Source organism: Crinia signifera, chromosome 4 (genome assembly GCF_055691185.1).
Source record: "Crinia signifera chromosome 4, ASM5569118v1, whole genome shotgun sequence".
In the NCBI taxonomy this organism is placed as follows: Eukaryota; Metazoa; Chordata; class Amphibia; order Anura; family Myobatrachidae; genus Crinia; species Crinia signifera.
Genome location: NC_139220.1, coordinates 70,733,451 through 70,757,065, shown reverse-complemented (window position 1 = coordinate 70,757,065; position 23,615 = coordinate 70,733,451). Strand labels below are relative to the sequence as shown.

Genomic DNA, 23,615 nt, shown 5'->3' with positions numbered 1-23,615 from the left:
AATCCGCAGCCGTGTCTGACAAAACAGATCCGACTTTAAAAAAAGATGAATCTGACTGCGTTAAATGCTGTCAATAACGGCAGCATTGAATAGGCTAGTGCCGCTGTTTCCACCGGCGTTCCACAAATTGAAAACCCACCTTACTACATCTGGCCTTGACTCCTGGGAGAGTGGTTCCTCTTAGATCCTGCCCAAATCACTTGGTAGCGGCTTTGTGGTCAGGTCTCAGAAGTCGGACAGTTTAGGTTTGTGTATATACGCATTATGGCTTATAGGAGCAATCTTTAGTTGTTTTGATTAATGAGAGATTTACCGTGCTTTAACTCTATTTATGAGATCTCTTCCACCTGCATGTCTGACCATTTGTAGAACAGGAAATTCGAAAATGTGCCATTGCCTGTGATTCCTTTAAAAAACCTAAGCAAGTGAGAACATTGATCTTTTATCTCCCAGAACACACCTGGTCAATAAAAGTTTAATATGAAACAATAATATTACAGATTTACATTACAGATTTACAATGAGCGATCATGGATTGTCTTAAAGACACGCTAATCCAATTTTAAAGCATTGCCATTTGATATAAGAAGAAGTTGAGTAGAAAAATAAACATCTTTCCATATACTGTACATTTGAACAAAAAGGTGCACTGTACTTGTGACCGTCTCTACTGCAGATTACAAGTATACAGTGTATTTTTAGCATTGCCATTTTTCTATATGTGCATTTAGACTTTCTCCTACATGCTTAAAATTTATCCTGCCATATCCATTTGACCTGCTACTAATGCAAAGGTATGCTCAATTCAAAGTGTGTTCAGGGCTGCCATCAGGAACTATGGGGCCCGGGACTTTTTAATCCGGGACCTGCCCCCTCCTCACTTGACTTACTGTAACCAAGCTCCTGCTCCCCAATCTCCTCTTCCGCTGAGCTGCAGCCTAGAGGTCCCGGAGCACAGGTTTTTTAACTCAGGATGCCAGTGTCCAATTAAAATGCCAATCAGAGCTCGCATCCCGGCAGCCTGGATTGAATAAGCCTGCGCTCCGGGACCTGCTTTGTTCAGCGCACTGAGCGCAGCAGAGGCAGTCCAGGGGTTGCGGTGGGCAAAATTAGCTGCCTGGACCCTTCCAGAGGTCAGGGCCCGGGACAGCTGTACCCACAGCAATCCCCCTACAATTGCCATAAAATCTGCATTGCACTCATCTACAATTATGAAAATGTACTATTACTGATGTTACAGAACTATTGATTGTTGAATCATTTATCAAATTTTTATTGTGGATATCAATATTAAACTTTTGTATCTATTTTATTCTAAATGGTACTTAATATTATTTTATTATAATCCTATCATCTTGGGTGTTTTTTCTATATTTCACTATTGCACCCTCTGATGTTTCTCTAGCTTACCTCCACATCCCTCACTAACAGGAGGGACCATCTAGAGGTACTGCAATCCAAACCCCACTCCTTATCTCTAAAACCATTGTAGGGATCTAAGTGTCATAGATTGATGCGGATGCCGGCACTAGCACTTGAACTTGAACTAGAACTTGATAACAGCCACTGTGGTGCCCTCCAATCCAGTCAAACAGCTGGATATAAATATGGTGTGTGTCGGCGGCACTCTGCAGATTTTGACATGTGTGAATAAAACAAGCAGTAGATATAAGTTAGGTCAACGTTTCGGGACTTTAAGACCTTTATCAAGACACATGTCTTGATAAAGGTCTCAAAGGCCCAAAATGTTTACCTAACTTACATCTACTGTTGCTTTATTCACGCATGTCCACATCTGCAGAGAGTGCTGCCGACACACACCATATATATATATATATATATATATATAATATATATATATATATATATATATATATGTGTACACACATACACATATATATATATATACGGGGTAGCCGGCACTCAGCTCTATGATATCAGTGCGCCCGGTGCTCTCGGTAGAGACCCGCCATAAGCAGGGCCAATAAACAGGCAGTGGATGGTCCGCGGCACTGGGGTCTTCAATAAACAGACTGACGCTTGCCTTTGCAGATTAACGTTTCAGCCTTTATTCAGGCTTTTGTCAAACATGTATGCTGTTTTGACAAAAGCCTGAATAAAGGCTGAAACGTTAACCTCTAGAGGCAAGCCTCAGTCTGTTTATTGAAGACCCCAGTGCCGTGGACCATCCACTATCTATCTATCTATCTCTATATATATATATATATATATATATATATATATAGATATATATATACATACATATACATACACTATTAGGCAGTGACTGTTCCCATATGTTTAGTGATCAATCAATGTTAAATTCAGAAGTTGTTGTCTCACGTAATATAGCTAAACATAGTTGTTTGAGGACTGGGCCATTATATTTGCTCTCCTTGTGTTCCTAGTCAGTGAGATAGATGGGATACAGCGTCACAGATACAAGTGTCCCATTATACTGTAAAGTTGCGAGACAATTCCTGGTGTGGTTTTAGCAGACCCTCTCATTGACCTTCCTGTTTTGTGCTGTGTCTATAAACATTGCTTTCTTGCATCTACGTGATTTGCATTTAGTTCCTCTCCTCTCAAATCTATCATTGCCTGCTTACTGCTGTGGTGTTCCTACTGCAGCCTCATCCTTCTTTGCAATTAATGCCTGGCCTGATACCAGATTTCAGTTAGGAACAGCCGAGCTGTGGGATCAGATAGTAAAATAGAAGGCTCCACCAAATAGCAGGCACTCCTGGAATAGGGAGCAGACCTCTGTGGTTTGAACCAAACATGGGTCATTTGCATTTTCACCACAGTCTGCATTTTTATAAAGCTAGCACATAGCATTCCACCACAATCATGTGATGGATTTCCACAGAGATCGCCTCATGTTGAAAACATAATTTTTTGTATCCATAAATAATACCAAACAATTTTTTTTCCAAGGAATGGAAGAGAAACTCTATACAAAGTTTGTATATATTGTTTTTAATTGTATTTATATAATCCATTAAGTAAAATCTTACCTAAATAAAATCCAGTTATTACTATTTGAGTGCGAATGAAAAATAATGACATTTTATATCTAGTATAATGGAGTAAACAAGTTCTAGTCCTGTATAAAGAAGCAAACGCTGTCCATACACTTGTCTCATTTGGCCACTTTTCACCCGATTCCGATGATCGAGGTGAGAAATCGGGTGAAACATGGATAAATCGCAGGTGTTTGTTCCCATGCATATCATATCAGTCGGAGATCGGACCTAAGACTCGGACAGCCATCTGGCAGCAGGGAATGGGATTGCATGTTATATACAGATGGAGTGCTTCTCATATAGCACCAGCCCTCGCCAAGTCCCCTCCGCTGGCGAGAGCTTGCGGAGAGACGCTCCTTCTGATAGGGATGTGTGAGCGGCTCACAAGTACATATGTCCCCGTCTCTCGCAGTGGGGAGCAGAATCCCTGCCTGTCTCCACTTCAGGGAGACGGCAGGGTTAGGGAGGGGGTTGTGGGGGGCTGCAGGCACCGACAGGGGAGTGGCGGGGAGGCGACGGAGGGCTCTGATGGAAAGGGGCACACAAGCGTCTTGTGCATGCGCACACCCTTCTGTCTGATGGTGGGTCCTGGCGATTGGCGATAGAATTGACAGGACCCGGCTAAATGACAGGCGCTCTATCTGTATCACATTTCAAAAGGACCTGCTGCCAGAAGGGGGGTTATCAGTATGAATTTGTGATGTGGACAGCATGTCTTCCAGGTGTGTGTCAAAGTGGGCACATATATACTGTATCTTGTGTAACACAGGCCAAAGTGCAATCTTGTATTCAAAGGGTTAAAAGCTCTGAACCACAGGCTGCTGCTTAGAAATATAATTGTTCCTTTTGCAGGCTTTAGATCCCTAGTTTTGGCAATCAAACGAACCGTGAAAAGGCGGAAGTGCTAACAGTCAGCAGACAGGCTTGTTAATAAAATATATTTTCCAAAAAATGCTCCTGTATAAGCCAGCACTGCCTATGTGGAAAGTTCCGTTCTAAGTGGAAATTGGCGGGAAGTCATACATAATAACAATAATGTATTTAATTATAAAACAAAGGGAGAATCAGTGTACAATGTGTAAAGGTGAAGGGTCACTGATAATATGCTTGGTGCTAATTAAGACATTGGCAACTTCCCAAATATTGAAAGTTTAGTAAACTAAAACTAATTTATATATACCATACCATCATCATTTACTTATGCGTACTACTGTTAACTAATAGAAATATGTATCTATCTTCACACACTTGCCTATTTTGCTGAAGTGGCTGGGAGGTTCCTTTGTGTGCCACTCTCCCCCACCGGTGAGTTGGGCAAGTCTCCCGCAGTGCTGTAGCCCCCCTCAGTCTCCCACTTACAGAGCACAAGTCGTCAGAATGAGGGGGTCCGATGATGCAATTTGTGCTGATTTGCATCATCATAGGCTCGCCTCCCGCTCTACAAAGCCTTTAATATAGGCATTGTGTAGCAAGGGCATGATGACACTACCTCAAGTGACATGCCTCTTTTGCATCTCCTATTCTGAGGCCCACCATGCCCAACCCCGCTATGGTCATGACATTCGCCCTCTCTGTCCCCTGCTGTTCCAAGCTGACTGCTCTCACCCAGCAGGAATGACAGCAATCCTGCATCTTCAGAAGGGAAACCAAACATGCAACTAGCTTATCACTCGCTGTAACATGGCCACCGCTCTTCTGTACTTAAAGCCAGAAATAGGGTAGTTATTATGAGAGTGTAGGAATTCTATGGAAGTAAAGTAAAAGGCTAGGGAGGGGGGTTCATCATACCAAGAAGTGCAGCAAAACCTCAGAGGTTTGCCCTCTTGCCATATATGCTTTAAGGCACTGACATGTCCTGAAAGTCAATATTCAGGATGTTGCTGTGTTCAGAAAGTCAACAGATAATATGTAAATGTCAACATAATGTCTACGTGTTCAAAACGTGACACATTCACTTGTGGTTAGGCTGCAATAAGGGTAAGGCTGAGAATAGGTCTAGGCTGCAATTAGGTATCAGCTGCAGGGCCGCCGACAGGGCGGTGCTGTGGGTACAGCTGTCCCGGGCCCTGGCCTCTGGAAGGGCCTGGGCAGCTCATTTTGCCCACAGCAACCCTCCGCTGTGTGCTGCCTGCACTGCGTTCGGTCTTCAGCAGGTCCCAAAGCACAGGCTTCTTCAATGCAGGAAGCCGGTGGCCAATTAAAATGCTGCACCAGCTTTTAAACCAATCAGAGCTCATGTACAGTTAGCCAATCAGAGCGGCTTCCGGTACTCTGATTGGCTCACCAGATGGTGCTGCAATTTAATTGGCCTCCGGCATTGAAGAAGCCTGGCAGTGCTTCCGGACTTGCTGAGTCGGGCGGTAAGAGAAGGGGGGGGGGGGGGGGGGGGGGGGCGCACCAGCACTACATACTGCTAGATACAGTATGTACAAAATAAATCTACCTCCTGAACCGACAGCTCATCTGCCGTGGGCAACTCCATGGAGCCCGGCATGGGGTAGGGGTCCGGACTGGAAATCAGTAGTTACATTAATTCAATGTCTAGTCCATTTTTTTTGATTGGTGGAAAAGATTATGGAGTCGGATCGGCAAAAAACGGCCCAGGATTCCACAATCCAGTGTCCGTTTTATACAATGCAGATTTGACTTTTCAAAAAGTCGAAACTGAATAAGGGAGTCTCGGATGAAAACTGTCAGGATTGAATACTGATGATGGATATACAGTATTGTTTCTCTGCAAGGTAAATACTGGTTGCATTTGCATGTAGCCCACAGCTTTTTTTTTTTTTTTTTACACTGCATTTGGGATGATGGGAGCCTGAGGTGCTTAAGCAAGATTGCTCAGCACACATCATGGCGCACATGCGGTGCACTCATGATGTGTGTTGAGTGATCTGCACCCAGTGGAGATTAGGCAAAATCACGACAGTGCAAGCATTGTCTTTCCCTGTGGGTGATGGCGACGTACAGAAGTGTGCTTTGCCATCGCAGGAAGGCATACACACTAAGTGATCTAAGTTCTAGTCAGATCGCTTAGAAATGGGGTTGAAATCGCTCTGTGTGTATGCCCCTTAGCTCTACTCACATATTACATCTGCCCCATCTGCAGTGCAGCATGAATTTTTCAATTTGCATGCTTTTTTTGCTTTAATAACAAAGCTGAAGGCCCATAATTGATTAATTCATATTAGCAACATACTGCTGACTACAGCCCCATACACACTAAGCGACCCCGCCAGTGCCAATATCAGCAGCAGCGAGGTGCCTGCTCCGAGGTAACAAGGACCTCCCTTGTCAGGACATGCTGGACGAGGGAGCGGGTCGTTAATGACACAGGGGTGTGAGCATCGTTAACGACATCAATCGTACACACTATTTATTATTCATTAACAGTTTATTTTATAGCGCAGCATATTCCATTGCGCTTTACAAAGGAGACAGTGATACAACAAACAGGGTATTTACAGACAGTCAAAAGGTAGGAGGGCCCTGCTCGCAAGCTTATAATCTATAGGGAAATAGGCATTGATACTTAAGGATATATTCTGTATTCTTTATTGCATCGATTCCACCAGAATGCAAGGTTCTGTGACTGGTTCTGGAATTTGATAAGCTTGCCTGAAGAGATAAGTTTTTAGGGAACGCTTATAGGTTTACACTACAAGATAAATGCAAAGATATCTTTCACTTTATCTTCTAGTGTGTATGGGGCTTACCTCATATGCCCAGCAAAAAGTTGCCATTTTAAAACACAATATTTTAGGGCTGCTTCTTGTCAGGATTATTTTAATGGAAAAAAGAACATCTTGCCCACATTCCAGGATTACCCTCGTCATGCATTCTGTGGGACTGAACATCTTTTACTTAAGGCTTGGAGAGTGTCACAGATATTAACTGTCTGTGAGTTCTCCAGAAAGCGTTTCAGCACATTTACTTTTCAAGGTATACGTCCAAAAAACGCATTCTATATTTAGAATATTTCATGGTTAATATTTGCACGGGAAATAGAGTATGTGTGCAGTGCACTAGCTATCCCTATTACTGCATACAATACATGTGTATCTGCAACTGGAGCTTTAACCCAAGTCATTTCTCTGGTTTCTCTGGTCGCTGAGTGACCATATCCCCGTGTGTATGGTGCGATGGTCGATGGTCCCACAGCCGGCCATGGAGTGTTCACTGGTTGGAGGAGCCTGCTCCTGTGACCAGCGGCTTCCGCAGGCAGTGTTTCTCGTTTTTATCAACTGCCATCTCTGGTTGCTGATGGAAACGGGACACTGACAATATGATTGCAGAGCAATATATTGCTGAGCCATAATAAGCCAACATTGTTCAGCGGTCATTTTTCTCCATATTTAAGGAGCTTAACTGTAATTTCAGTGGCAACACTGTAACAGCAATATCAGTGGCAACACTGTAACGGCAATATCAGTGGCAACACTGTAACGGCAATATCAGTGGCAACACTGTAACGGCAATATCAGTGGCAACACTGTAACGGCAATATCAGTGGCAACACTGTAACGGCAATATCAGTGGCAACACTGTAACGGCAATATCAGTGGCAACACTGTAACAGTAATATCAGTGGCAACACTGTAACAGTAATATCAATGGCAACACTGTAACAGTAATATCAGTGGAAGTGGCTGTGCACACCTGGATGGAACAACACTTTTATTGCTCGGTTGAGTGTGCAACTCTATAATGGCCAATGGAATTCCTTCTTGTAAATACCACAAACTGTAGCAGATGGCACAGGGGGGTTGTTCTATAGAAACTACACAAATATTCACCTAAGGATTAGCCAATCATCTGTGGTGGCTGGCCATATCCTCTCTAGTGACTGGCCACATTTTTAAAACTACCCCAGTCCTAAAATGCATCCAATGGCATTTTACATCATTTTGTATTTATAGATGTATATATAAAAACCTTTATCAAAAAATGTATCAACATTATTAAAGCATTTATTTATAACTTGTATATTAATTATATGAACTATTTATTTGGATTATGACATTAACTTAGATGTGATCTAATACTGGGAGTCGTGCATGTACTGGAAAGAGCATTTTTCCACATTAAGATGACTGACATTGTTTATACATATCCCTATATTTCTATCCCTATAGATTGTAAGCTTGCATTAGGGCCCTCTAACTTCAAAGTCTGTTGTTACCCAGTTTGTTTTATCCCTGTCTACTATTGTAAAGCGCAATGGAATCTGCTGCACTATATAAGAAACTGTAAATAAATACATATCCTGCAGCTTTCTCTAAAGTTGCTAAATGCTGGTGGAAGAAAGGACCTCTTGCACCCAACCACATGGCACATGCCAAGGGGAGGAGCAAGGCCGGTGGCCATCATTATCAGTGGTGGCCTCACACTATCATTTGGGCTCCGATGTTCGGACCTAGCTCCTCCCCCTGCATTACTGTGTCATGTGCTTGTGATGTCAGGGATCCTTTTTCCCACTTGGATCTAGACCTAACCTTTCATTTACTACAGCAAAAGCAGCATTTTCATTAATGTAGCATAGACCATAGTATGGATGTACTCAGTTATAAGTATGAAGTGCGCTTACTATTGACTGCATTGTTGCTTGCAAGGATTGGTCATGGTATTTGATTGAGACTGTTCTTCATCTGTCATTGAATGTAATATGCAAGTGATTATAGTTTACCCTTTGGTTGCAGGTGTGAGAGGAGGCCATGGTCACCCACAGAAGAAATCAGACAGCAACCTCGCAAGTATAGTCTGGAATCAGAGTTACAGGTGAGAGAGACATTGATACTATTGATAGTAGACCGCAAGATCTCTGATGTGCTTACAATATAGAGTTTGTTCAGTAACATCTTATGCTGGACACACATTGGGACGACATCTCCCATTGGAGAAGTCACACGAAATCCCCCTTGAGCTGCCTCCCGGGTGGCAGGATTGCATTCAGTTTATTGTATGCACTCCTTTCTAAATGAAGACTGGGGTGGAAGAGGTGGAAGAGGGGTGGAAGCACTGTGCTAAATCTACAAATCACACCATGTATGAATTCACACAACCATTCAAATAATACTATATTTTAGATTTATTCAATATATATGAAGATGATTTAATATGGTGGCCACCATAAGATTAAAATAAATACATTACGTACATATAGTAACAAATATATATCTCAAATTATGCTTAAAAAGAATATCTGGTTTGAAGATATAAATCACTGCTGATTCAATAAAGAATACTATGCATTTAAAATCGAAATGACACCTATAATCGGCAGTCCTTAATCATGCCAGGTGGACAGTCATTAGGTGATATTGTAATGTATGTTTGCCATATAAGTTGATAAATATAATGCCACAAATAGCCACTGCGGTACCGGGCTCAACGATAGTCACAGCAGGGGTCCCAGATAAGATGTTAACTGATGTTAAACTGGAATGTGAGCACTTGCCTCCGTCTCGCACTGTCTATCAGATGGAGGTTAGACGGGGTTGCTGACTGAAGCAACACGGCGTCTCTCACCTGCCTGTGTCTAGCGCCTGTTGTCCTTTCAGCACACAGACCCACTGCGGGTGCACGGAGGCATAGGGCTGTGACGCGTCTCTTACCCGCACCTGTCAGCTTTGCTCGTAGGTCTCTGGATGTTAGATGGGACTTTCACTTCCAGGTTGTAGATGCTGGGACTTCTCTTTTAGCGGCACAAATTATCCGGACATCGGGCATGAATATGTCTGCTTTCAGGTGTCAATGCAGTCAGGTAATATTGCAGATAATGGCGTTCTGTAAATTGCAGAATATTTGAAGTAAGGCTGCCAAATGTTCCACTAACGCGTTTCGCTCTCAAGTAGCTTTTTCAAAGAGCAATTTAAAGTGGATTTGCAGCCTTTCTTATACCAGATTTTTAATTGGATGTAAATTCTCATTGGTTTGTCCAGATTTCTCCAGGTGTATTTTAATCAGTATACCAGCGTCATCTACAGCAATACTTGTTAAAATAAAAATCAACACAATAAGACTCCTAAAACAACTATTTTGCAGGAGAGAGCAATCATATAAATATTATTATTCATATATTATAAAGAAATATATATATATATGTAATATAAATCAGTTGCACATATAAAAACATACTTTTTTTCATTATTATTATTTTTTTTTTTTTTAATAAGCACCTAATAATTGAGTAAACCTTTCTAAATGCAATATAGCGCATGGGTTCCAAGCCAAGCCTGCCTGACTCAGAAGCAGATGGTGAAACTCTCAGGCTCCGGTGCGATGTGCACGGGATCGAGCATCACATCTGCTGTAAATCACATGCAATTTGGTTGATCACCGCAATCACATGAAAAGAGCCCATGTAATCACCCTAGTTTGTTGAGGCCTTACTGCTGCCCATACACTTGTGCGATCAGATTCGATGCATCTTGTGGTGCTAAAGTGCCCCCTTTGCAGCACCCGTTGTCGCATGCCATCTTGAGATGTCACATCGGGTGTTGGAAAAGGGCGGGCAGAAGGCGGCGTTATGTAGCGCAAGAAGCGCTAGCGCTAACAAGTGGCTGGGGTCAGTAAGCGGTGGCGGCAGAATTGTTTAAACACTGGGCAACCCTCTGATTGCCTGAGTTATCTCAGGCAATCAGAGGGCTGCCCAGTGTTTTAAACACTTCTGCCGCCACCGCTGACTGACCCCCTCAGCCCGCTAGCGCTACTTCTTGCGCTACATAACGCAGCCATCTCCCACTCCGCCAGCGGTCCCTCCGGCTCCCTCTTACCATCCTAATGCCGATGAAAAAGCATTCCCTCCACCCCCCACCTGCGGATTGCATTCGACCATCGCATGTAGTTAAAAACCACATGCGATTGCTCCTGCAATTCGATAAATATTATGTGCAACACATAAGATCTTGAGACCCGACATTCAACCAGCATGCCCGTGCATCACGTTGAATGTCCCCTTAAAAATGCATACAATCATTCGATTTATCGGCCAGATGTGGTCGAAATTGAATGATTGCATGCAATATATCACAAGTGTATGGGCAGCATTACACATACCAACCACCGGTGCTGTGATCACTGATGTTGGTACCTGCCAGGGGCGGATTGGGAATTAAAACCAGCCCGGGAAATATCTCGAAGCAGCCCTTTTTTGGGGTGTGGCCTATCAGTATGGGGCGTGGCCTATTTAACCAGGGCCCATTATACATATACCTCACACTGTGATGCCATTATACATATGCCACACACCCTGATGCTCCATTACACATATGCCACACCGTGATGCCATTATACATATGTCGCACACCGTGATGCCCATTATACATATGCCGCACACCGTGATGCTCCATTATTCATATGCCACACACCGTGATGCCATTATACATATGCCACACACCTTGATGCCATTATACATATGCCGCACACCCTGATGCCATTATACATATGCCCCGCACCTGGATGCTCATTATACATATGCCGCACACATGATGCCCATTATACATATGCCCCACAACATGATACTCCATTATACATATGCCACACATATGATGCCCATTATACATATGCCACACACCCTGATGCTCCATTACACATATGCCACACACCGTGATGCCATTATACATATGTCGCACACCGTGATGCCCATTATACATATGCCGCACACCGTGATGCTCCATTATACATATGCCACACACCGTGATGCCATTATACCTATGCCGCATACCCCGATGCCATTATACATATGCTGTACACCCTGATGCCATTATACCCATGCCACACACCGTGATGCACCATTATACCCATGCCGCACACCCTGATGCCATTATACATATGCCGCACACCTTGATGCCATTTCATTATACATATGCTGCACACCCTGATGCCATTATACATATGCCCCGCACCTGGATGCTTATTATACATATGCCACACACATGATGCCCATTATACATATGCCACACACATTATGCCCATCATACATATGCCTATTATACATATGCCCCACACCGTGATACTCCATTACACATATGCTACACACATGATGAACATTATACATATGCCCCACAACTTGAAGCTCCATTATTCAAATGCCCCACAGCGTGATGCTCCATTAAACATATGCTTCACACATGATGTCCAATATACATATGCCCCACACCTTGATGCTCATTAAACATATGCCACACAAATGATGCCCATTATACATCAGTAGGTATGCAGGCAAAATTACCAACTGCGCACTTAATAAAGCAGATGCGCACACACAGTTTTTAAAATGAAAAAAACTTTACCAGATGCAGGGAGATCATTAGGAGCAGCGGCGGCGACAGCAAATGACATGAGGCATGAGGGAGGAAGAAGGCGCGATTTCAACCGCTGAGGACGGCAAGTGGCCTCCTGCCGCCAAGCGATTAAACGCTTTGTGACAGCGGAGCGGCAGGCGGTCACTATCTGACCTCCTGCCGCCAAGCGAGGAACCGCTACACAGCGGCGGCCCGGCAGTGGGTCACTGTCATCAAGTAAGAGGCCGAGCTACCACTGAGCACCCAGCGAGCTACCCGGTTATACACCATTTACTGACTCCGGAATGCCAGTTCTTCCCCTTGTGGGATTTGGATTGATATATATATATATATATATATATATATATATATATATGTATACACACACTTCACTGAGGCCACAAATTATTATTGCTGCCAGTGCCACCCACTGCCATTTACCTGCCTCCTGTGGCCACCGTGCATCCTCAGAGTCAGTCAGACGGACCTGTCACCTGCCTCAGTTTATTCTTCATGCCGCTGCTGCCGCCCAATGGATCCCGCTCCCCAGCCCAGCGCTACTGATGCTGCTGGGGAGGATCACAAGGCAGCGCAGCCATTCCTCTGAACCGCGGGAGCAGCTGTGTGCGTGCACGCATGCGCACCAGCCCTCCCGCGGCCATTTTAACTATGGCACAATTCGAGGCCAGCCGCGGCCATCTTTAATCATGGCAAAATGCACGCAGATGCCGGCCCTGTTGTCTGACCAAGTGCTGTGATGACGATGCTGATGTGCAGTGCGCTGCACCTGTGAGATCCCGGAATGCCGATGTCTGCGATAGAGACGGCGATTTCCCAACTGAAGATCAGAGATATATTTTATGGAAGTGGAAGATAATTTCCACACCACCGGCATTTAGCCGCAGAAGAAGCAGATGGCTCAAGCGCCATAGGTTTACCAGCAGAAAGAGCAAGCTCCCCAGGTTTACACCTAGCCTGACCCCCATATATGAGGAGGAGGAGGAGCTTGTGTTAATGGTGATTAAACTATGACCAGAGATACAACATGTGAAAAGCGCAGGTTACGTAATGTGTCCGCAACTGGCTTACCCTTTATACCTAACTACGTGCGAACAAAACGTAGCGCAGCGTAGCGTACCTATTAATTGTATGATATACAGTTAAGAACCAATACCTTGATAAGAGATCTCTTCGCAGGACTTTTTCTCTAATTCTGCGAATATACTTTAAAGGACAGAGTCCGCAATGTACCTTATCGCTATTATGCGAATAACCAGACACGACCACTGAATAGAAGTAAGGAGGTTAGAACTCCATAAAAGGTTGTATTAAAGTCCCTAATGGACAAAAGGGGATTACAGAAATAAGAAATAAACAGGTATAACAAGTGATACAATATACTAACAATGAATGCTAACAAACTCTGCTAAGGGGAAAGAATACAATAATACAAGACACAACCAGCCAACAATACTACAAGGATAAATACCGTGAAATGCAACCGTTACCCGTCTCACTCTAGTATGCGAAGCGCCGTCCGGTCAGAGCTCACTATCGTTCAGGAATGAGCGATAGTCCGGTAGGAAGGTCCAGGGAAGTTAGTTGTGCCGAAGTGACCGAGCCTGCTCCGGGTCGCCTATCTTATAGGGTCAGAAAGGGGAGGTCAAAGGCCATTCTCATTGGTCAGAGATCATATGTCTGGTCCACTGTGATTGGAGGTTAGACGCTGTACCTGGTCTGACCAGGTGCAGGGGAGTGAACTTTAAGAGTCCTTTGTTCGGTGGTTTCGGCGTCAGCAAGGATAAGAACCGGTTTTATCTGGTTTCCTTTGTTAACTACTTACAACAGAAACTGTCTCTGGGATATGGAATATGTCCATAACTATCGGACAGTGTACATTGCGAAATATTCGCAATGACCGGAATACTTCGCATAATGAGCTGAACGGAACGGTACTAAACACGCTATAGACAGGTGTGTGCAGGGCTAACTAAGCTATGTGTGGCGTTCTAAACCTTTTAACTATATTTCATTTCGTGTAAGTGTGTTATTATGAATTTATATGCGATAGTATGTCTACTCTTTTGGTCCACATTGTCACACATACTCGGGTATGGAAACTTTATTTGCGCAACTCTGCGAACCAAAATGGCGGCCATACTATCACAAAATGGCGTGTGTGTACCTAGACTTCCACAGTCCACCCTTTAACAGTAAATATAAAACTGTTACATTACAAAACATTTCACACGACAATACAGAAATTCATAATCCAAACAGAGAAATTGGGATACATGAAATAAACATATAAGGGGAGTAAACCATCTGCTCTCGGCCGATCCAGGATCATGGATAAACGATGGGCCGCATTTATCGAACAATCTACTCAGGGTCACGAAGGATAATGTACAATTTTGGGATAAAAATAAAAACAGGGGCGGTTACAACATATACACGTTCACAAATATGGTTTCTTTAAAGGGAGGTGGTTTCGATTTTAGGGTCATATACCAAACCCTGGTCTTCCTCTGTATCTCTCGTTCTTACACTCATGATTTCGGTACGTTTTGCCTTTCCCCGGGTCACCACCTTTAAACATTTGAACAATAGCACAAAGACTATGATGGCACCACCGATACAGAGAAGGAGTTTTCCTATGCTAGCTATGATCCCCTGCGCCCATTCTCCTAAACCAGAGAACCAGTGCATTGGATTCAACCAGGAGGTCCATTCGCTAACTTTGTTACCTATTTCTGCCAGGCTGATATTATGTTCCCTTCTAAATTCCCATTTAAGCTGAAGAATCTCATCCATCCGGTGATCGATGATTTCTTCTGGGTCTTCAGTATTGTTGGTGATATATGTACAACATTTCACCCCAAACTGTGTAGAGAGGGTGACACAATATCCTCCTGTCATCGCTGTCAGATAGTTCAACACCATTCGATGTTGAACTAGCTCTCTTTTATACGCTTGTAACTCCTTCCCAGTGTATCTAAAGGTGTCATCATAAATCTCAGTGATGTTATCTACCAAGCTTGCTAATGCTTGTATATACTTAAAATTGATAACTCCTCTGGCGGTATGGGTGATATCTAATGCAATGAGGAATTGGATACCGAACGACTCGTGTATCATTTCAGAAGCTAGGGGTTCTTTTCTTATTGTTAAATCCCTTTTATGGATTTGGTCATAATGGGTATGAGTGTAAGGAGGAGAAATACCTCTGTGTACGTTTATCATCTCATCGTGTGTGAGGGTCATCACTTCCGGTAACACTCTGCCTAGATAACAAATACCAACGTAGTTCATGGAGAGCCATTTGTACGCCCTTCTACCACAAACATAATAAACATCGTCAGGGAGAAAATAAGGGACAGAGTATTTCATTATCTTGTCACACATTATCCATAAGAACATCCCCGTCCCCTGCTCCCTGACTCGTTCCTCACATGTTTCTGGCTGTAGGGTCATATTACAGTAGCCGGCTGATACTCTGCCGGCCATCATTTTACTTTTCTTCACCGTGTAAACATATTTATAGTGTCTTCCACTGGTTCGGATTTTTAATAATAATTCTTTATCTATGGGCTCTCCATCTGGACGCTGGGAGTAAGTTATTGTCTGGTTTTGCCATGTCACTTCCCAAGTACCAATTGTTCTGGAACTTGAGAAGTTCATACATACCAGGGATTTATCCACTTGGTATGGGTGTAATCTAAGACTAGGGGACCTGGTATACAGGTATCTCTTATCCAATGGCCTCCCCTTATTTAATACGCTTATCTCTGAAATATTAAGCGGGTATGGGACTAGGCCTACACTACTCCTTTTATGTAATACTTGAGAACACACCCAGCATTCTGTTTGGTTTAAAACCTTACCCACTAATGAGTGGTAATCACTCAAAGGATGTTGGCCGGTAGTTGCCTTACTGGTCGACTGACATCGCTGGATGCATCCTTCTTCCATTTTAGGTTGACAATATCTACAGACACAGTACTCACCAGACAATAAATCATCACATAGCCCTTGAACTACGTTTTCCTCATACCTTTTACCTTCTCCTGTCATGGGTAAAGTGTCAAGCTGGTTTAGGGATTCTACCTCACCCATATCTGGGTCCATTATTACACTGTCAGGACTCCGCTCCGATCGCTCTAGAATGTGGCAGCCACCAAGTATTTTTGGATGAAAGAAAGAACACAGAAAGAAAACAAAGACATATATGCATAACTGTGAACCTTTTGCTTGGAGTCCTTCCATCATCTCTACCCAGGAGACTTTTATTTTGCTCTGCTCTTAGACCTTTGTTCACTCAGGTTGCTCGACCTTGGCTGCTTCTCAGTGTTCCCGAAACAATGCTTCTAGCGACACTTCTTCTCTCTCGCTCTCTGCACACTGGGATTCTGGGTTACTGGCTTTCTTGCAGTGGGACGAATGTATCCAAGTCTCTCTCTCTGCGACTTTAATCGATGTAGTGCTGGTCAACAAAACTTGGTACGGTCCTTCCCAACGGTCTATCAAACAACCTGAGCGTAAGAAATTTCGGATCATAACAAAGTCTCCTGGTTTAAGATTATGACAATTTTCGGTAGGCATATCAGGGTTCAGAAAATTCAGCTGCTTTTGTTGCTCCCTTAGCTGTTTGTTTAGCTTTAGGATATACTGTACAGTTAGCTCATTATTACATTTTAGATCATCCTGTGGGTCTATCATGATGTGTGGCTGCCGACCAAACAGTATCTCGAAGGGGGACAGGTTGAGCGGAGTCCTGGGAGTGGTCCTAATGCTATACAACACAATAGGCAGTGCCTCTGGCCATAACAACCCTGTTTCAGCCATAACTTTACCCAATTTGTTCTTAATAGTACCATTCATTCTCTCAACTTTGGCGCTCGCTTGGGGACGATATGGAGTATGAAGTTTACTATTAATCCCCAGGAGTTTACACATGATTTGGAAGACCTCTCCTGTGAAATGAGTGCCTCTGTCACTCTCAATGACCTTTGGGATACCATATCTACAGACAAACTCCTGACATATTTTCTTTGCTGTAAAGGTAGCAGTGTTGGAGGCAGCGGGGAAAGCCTCCACCCAGCTGGAAAACATGTCAACACAAACCAATACATATTTCAAATTTCTACAGGGTGGTAACTGTATGAAGTCGATTTGTATTACCTGGAAAGGGCCTTCTGTAGGAGGGATGTGGGATGGCTCTGTTGGGATGGCTTTTCCAACGTTCTTCCTCAAACAGGTGAGGCATGACATTGCCACTCTACCTGCTTGAGAAGCGAACCCTGGTGCACACCAGTAGGCCTTTACCAGCTTGCACATACCTTCCTTCCCAAGATGTGTCAGCCCATGGGCCGCCTCGGCTAGACTAGGAAGGTATGCTCTGGGGGCCACTGGTTTCCCCTGTCCATCTCTCCAAAGTCCGGTGGACTCTTGGCCACATCCCTTCGACTTCCATACTGCTCTTTCCTGTGGGGAACACAAATTCTGCATGTCTATCAGTTTGGATGTGGATACCATGTTCAGTGTACAAAGGTTGGTGGGATGGGTGAAAATATTTACAGGGCATGCGGCCCTTTTCGCTGCCTCATCAGCGCGGCTGTTACCAAGTGACACCGGGTCTTTCTCTGATGTGTGAGCTTTGCACTTGATAACAGCCACTCTGTCTGGAAGCTGGATAGCTCCCAGAAGTCTCCTAATGTACGTTGCATGCGCCACTGGTGTGCCAGCCGCCGTCATGAAATTTCGGAGGCGCCATAGGGCTCCAAAATCATGGACTACTCCGAAAGCATATCTGGAGTCGGTATATATGTTCACTGATTTCCCTTTAGCCAGTTCACATGCTCTGGTCAGTGCCACCAGTTCCGCTACTTGCGCTGAGTGAGGTGGTCCTAAGGGTTCAGCTTCCACAATACCTTCTCCATCTACTACCGCGTAGCCTGTGCAAAGCTCTCCTGTCTCCGTCTGTCTATGACAGCTACCATCTGTGAATAAGGTTATGTCTACCTCACTTAATGGGCTGTCGCTTATGTCAGGACGTGCTGTGAAGGTCTGATTCAGGTAGGTCATGCAATCATGTTTGTCCTCACTCTCACTAAACTCTGCTTTACCATATTCAGCAACATTTCCATCACCCTCCACCCTTTGTGCCTTGGAGGGCACATGAGGAAGAAATGTGGCTGGGTTTAGTGTGTTGCATCTTTTGATGGTAATATTTACTGGGGCCATCAGCGCCAGTTCCCACTTAGTGAACCGTGCTGAGGACACATGACGTGTTTGGGCAGAATTTAGGAGAGCAGAGACAGCATGGGGAGCATGAACAGTTAAATCGTGTCCCAGCACTACGTCCTCACTCTTACTTACTAGTTGTGCTATTGCAGCCACACTTCGTAAGCAAGTTGGGAGTGAGCGTGCTACTGTGTCCAGCTGGCCACTGTAGTACGCTATTGGTCGGTTGGCATCACCATGTTTTTGTACAAGCACTCCTGCCGCACACCCACCTGATTCAGTTCCGTACAGTTCAAAGGGTTTCCCATAATCTGGCATTCCCAGTGCTGGGGCCTTTGTTAGGCTCACCTTTAGTTCCTCGAAAGCCAGCTCAGATTCCTCAGTATGAGAGACCCGATCAGGCTTAGTTGAGGAAACCATCTCTTGCAGTGGTAATGCCAGAATAGAGAATCCTGGGATCCAATTGCGACAGTATCCACACATGCCTAAGAACGTACGGATCTGATGTTGGGTCTGTGGCAGTACCATGTTCTGAATCGCTTGGATTCTGTCGTCGGTGAGGTGTCTCAGCCCTTGGGTAAGGCAGTGACCCAGATACTTAACCCTGATCTGGCATAATTGCAGTTTATCCTTTGATACTTTATGTCCTGTCTCTGAGAGATGCATCAGTAGCTGTCTAGTGTCATCCACTGATGACTCCAGTGACTCAGAACACAACAATAAGTCGTCGACATATTGTATCAGTATCGAACCGCTCATGGGTTGAAAGGATTGCAGACAATCATGCAAGGCCTGGGAGAAGATGCTGGGGCTGTCTATGAACCCTTGGGGAAGTCGTGTCCAGGTATACTGTACTCCTCTGTAAGTAAAGGCGAACAGATACTGGCTGTCAGGATGCAAAGGGACGGAGAAGAATGCTGAACACAAGTCAATGACTGTGAAATGGGTACAGTGAGGTGGGATTTGCATGAGGATGACAGCTGGGTTTGGCACTACGGGGAATTGGCTCTCAACTACCTTGTTTACCCCTCTCAAATCCTGCACTAGTCTGTAGCCCCTCCCCCCGCTCTTTTTCACAGGAAAAATGGGACTATTGGCCGTGCTGGAAGTTCTAACTAGGATTTCCTGTTGGAGCAATCGTTGGATCACTGGAAATATTCCTAGCTCAACTTCAGGTTTTAAAGGGTATTGCGGTATTTTTGGGGCTATCCTGCCTTCTTTTAAGCGGATTTCTACTGGAGCTACATTTGCCATCAGCCCAGCATCCTGTCCATCTTTAGTCCAAAGGGAACTCGGTATTTGTGCTGTAATTTCAGCTACCCTAGATGGATTTGATTCTACAACAGTGGAACACAACATTAGCCTCTGAGGACTATCCAGCATATCTTGCACTTCTTGTGTAAGATTTCTAGGAGTGTCCAGAAATACCCCATCGGGGGTGCAATAGATGACACATCCCATTTTGCAAAGTAAATCTCTACCCAGGAGGTTAGTCGGGGCCGCTGCAGCCAACAGAAAAGAGTGTTTGGTATGCAGAGGCCCGATTGTAACCTCCGCTGGTTTCGTCAGTGGGTAATGTTGTATTTTTCCTGTTACCCCAATTGCCGCTACTGATTGGTTAGTGAAACCCAAGTGAAGAGGAGTGTTGAGAACAGATCTGGCCGCCCCTGTATCAACCAAAAAGGTTTGTCTTACTCCAGCTATATCAACCTTCACCTGAGGTTCCTCTCCAAGGTGTTGTGTTAGTCTAACTGGCTGTAGGATACAGGTATGACCTGTTTCCTATGGTCTGACCTGGGTTGCCCTTAGCACAGTGTCAGCCATCAGATGGGGAGGAGGCATGTTGCGTGACCTGTCTGTCTCCTCCCATTGTCTAGGGGCTGGGTATCTCCGTGTCTCACCTTTGTGAGATTCCCATTCTCGCCTATGTGTTTGGTAACTCCTTGGGTTTCCTGACCTACATTGTGCTGCCATATGTCCCTCCTTATTGCAGTTGTAGCAAATAATGGGCTTTCTGCCTGTGTCCCTGGTGTTTCGTTGTTGGTATGCAACTTTGTTTGGGGCATTAGTAAGGGCTTGGATGCTAACCATCATCAGTTTCTCAGTTTGCAGTTCCTTGCGCTTTTTAATGTTGCGGTCGTGGTCCACAGCAGATTCCCGTAGGGCATCCACTGTCATTCCACGCCAATTTGGGAAAGAAGTTTGGACTCTGGTTCTCAAGTTTTCGCTAAGCCCTTCCACCAGCACAGAGACAATCAGCTCCCTCAGGTGGGGGTCGTCCTTAGGCTCGGAGACACCAGTGTACTTTGATACCGCCATCAAACCCCGGTTGAAATATTCGCTAGCTACTTCACCATCTTGTTGTTTGATAGTGAATATCTTGCTATATTCCACTGCTGCAGGAAAATACACTCCTAACTGTAAGTTAATCAGGCGTATATTTTCCTGGTTGATCTCATCATTTATCTCCTTGTCCACTTTCAATCCACTATCCTGAATGAATTTCGGGATGTCAATGTGAGTGGGGAGACAGGCCCTCAACATGATTCTCCAATCCTTGTTGGTGGGCTCATCAGAGTTTCCCAGATCCCTTACAAATTTCCGGCACAGAGCCAGATTTTTCCTAGGATCAGGGAAATCTGTAATGATGGACCGCAGCTCTAACCGTGTCCATGGGTTTAGCATGGTCATCTTTCTGGTAGGTATCACACCCTCTCTGTCTGCCTTACCATAGGGAACCTCCAGTGTGCGTACAGGGTATGTTTGTACCACATTCGCATTACTGGGACCTGCTTGGGAGTCATCTGTGTCTGTGCTGTGTGGTGCATCATTACCTGAGTCCAATACTATGCTGTTGGCATCAGCCGTCTCCTCCTCCTGTGCTGGGGCCTCAACAGCGGGTTGAGCTTTTCCCTCAATCATATTAATTGCATGAGAGACGGCCAGTGCCAACAGCTGCTCGTTTTCCTCTTGGGTTTCCTTGTAAGGGGATAAAACAGGGTACAAGTTAGTAACAGGTACATGATTACTTAGGTCTTTCTTATGAGACATTAACCCCTTCGGCACATATGGGGGTGGGGGAGCTGATTCTAGTGTGGCAGCGGTTGCATTTGTATTTTTATTGTGGCTGATTGCATCAGGTATTGCCAGACCTCTGGTTCCCCATTGTTCCTGTCCTTCCTTCTGCCACAATTTAAGAATATTTATATGCTTCACTCTCTCCTTACGACTGGAGAGTAGGCATATTTCATCTTTTACTGCCGATAAGATTTCTGGATCGAAGCTACCAACACTGGGAAATTCTAGCTTGCTGCCTTGTGTCATTTTTCTCCATTTATTTTGGTAAACAACTGCGAGTTCACCGTGCTTCCTGCACATAATAAAAGCAGCCGATCCTCTTGGCCGGCTTGCTTCCTCCCTATCCTGCACGTTATCACAGCGTGACCCGTTATTACCCATAATTACAGGAATAAACGTTCACAGCTTAATAGATAATCGGTGGGTTATTACTTATCTGAGAGCTCCCCAACCACTCACTTCTCCACACAGCGACACTTCAACGCAATCAAGCGAAGAGCCCACAATGCGAGGTAACTTACTCAATCACCAAGTCTTTCAACTAGCAGCGAACTTCTAGCCAACTTGCTTGATGCGGCACAATTTTTCCAGGGTATAGCAAACTTGTTTTCCTATACCCCCAAAAATCGGATTTCTAAAGTAGCTAATCGGAAACAAGTGCGTTCCGATATATCTTCTTGTACCCTCCTAGCGGAATCAATTCCACTGAAGGGGCAGTTCCTATGGGCACGTCGTCACGTGAACCCGGTCCTAACTGGACTGTCCTACACTGGACTACACTGCGCTGAGTCGTGTCGTCACACACCCGTCCGCCTCAGTTATGTTTCACACTGGGCGCTAGTTACACCTTGGTCTTATGCTTATTTTTGAAATATTTCTGTACAGAAAATTTTCCCAGGCCGGTAGCTTTTCACTAGATTCTTATGCAGGTATAAATCCCTTATAATAAGCTATAGGAATCTATTAAAATAATGCTTGAGTTGCTTGCTTATAAAAAAAATGAACAAAAAGAAAAACTTATTTTCTTTTATTAATCACCGCCTCATTTGCAGTATATTACTATACTGCTTAAATAAAGCTAGTGGTTTAATACTGTTCACCTTTTAGTTCCTATGTGTGCTGCGTGTGCAGTACCAATGAACAGCCACGTGTGTACGTGCGTTGTTCACAGGCCGCCGATGAATCGGCCACCCACGTGTTCTATAGTGTATTTGCAAGGTTGCGCTCGGGTTTCGCTATACGCAGTAATTGCGCCTAAATGTGGAATAAATCCCTTAACTCTGTCCGAGAGTTACGTATCAAGATGCGAAATAAATCCCGTACTTAATCCGTAAACCACGTACAAAGATGCGAAACTTTCCCGATGTGGGCACGTGCGCGCGCACCTTGCGTGATACACAATAGACGCTTTACGTTACTGCAAAAGGCCCAGGACTTGTCGCCACGTGGCGTAGTCCCTGTTTTTGCGGTAACTAACAATGAATAATTATAGTTTTGCACAGAGGGGATCCTCTATGTACTATAATAAACACAGATTCCACGTGTGCGAACCTTATCGCACGTGGTACATATACTATAATAAACAAGCAGCCCAAGACACTATACCCCGTTAAACTACTTGTGGCAGGCAGAAGTACAGTTTACTAAACACTTTGGTATGATATGCTTTAAAACACGTGGCTTTCACTTATTGTACTTCCGGGTTCAGCGCTAGCACTTCCCGAACCCCGCACCGCCGTGGACTCGGCCTATCCAGCAATGGAAACAAATAAATACTTCCACCCTTTTGCTGGTATAGGTCGATCCGCACGCCTGGTACTGAGTTCTGGACTGTGGAGCGGACGGACGAGCCCTCAATTGTTAATGGTGATTAAACTATGACCAGAGATACAACATGTGAAAAGCGCAGGTTACGTAATGTGTCCGCAACTGGCTTACCCTTTATACCTAACTACGTGCGAACAAAACGTAGCGCAGCGTAGCG

At 44.5% G+C, this 23,615-nt stretch overlaps 1 protein-coding gene across 3 annotated transcripts in view; it reads left to right on the top strand.

Annotated features, from left to right (window-relative positions):
• The window catches only part of PDLIM4 (PDZ and LIM domain 4), a 255,444-nt gene that overhangs the window by 114,013 nt on the left and 117,816 nt on the right, over positions 1 to 23,615 (top strand). For all 3 annotated transcript variants that reach the window (XM_083181834.1, XM_083181835.1, XM_083181836.1), the window contains one exon: positions 8,726 to 8,804. In XM_083181834.1, the coding sequence (XP_083037960.1) occupies positions 8,726 to 8,804 (79 nt within the window). The remainder of the gene's footprint in view (positions 1 to 8,725; positions 8,805 to 23,615) is intronic.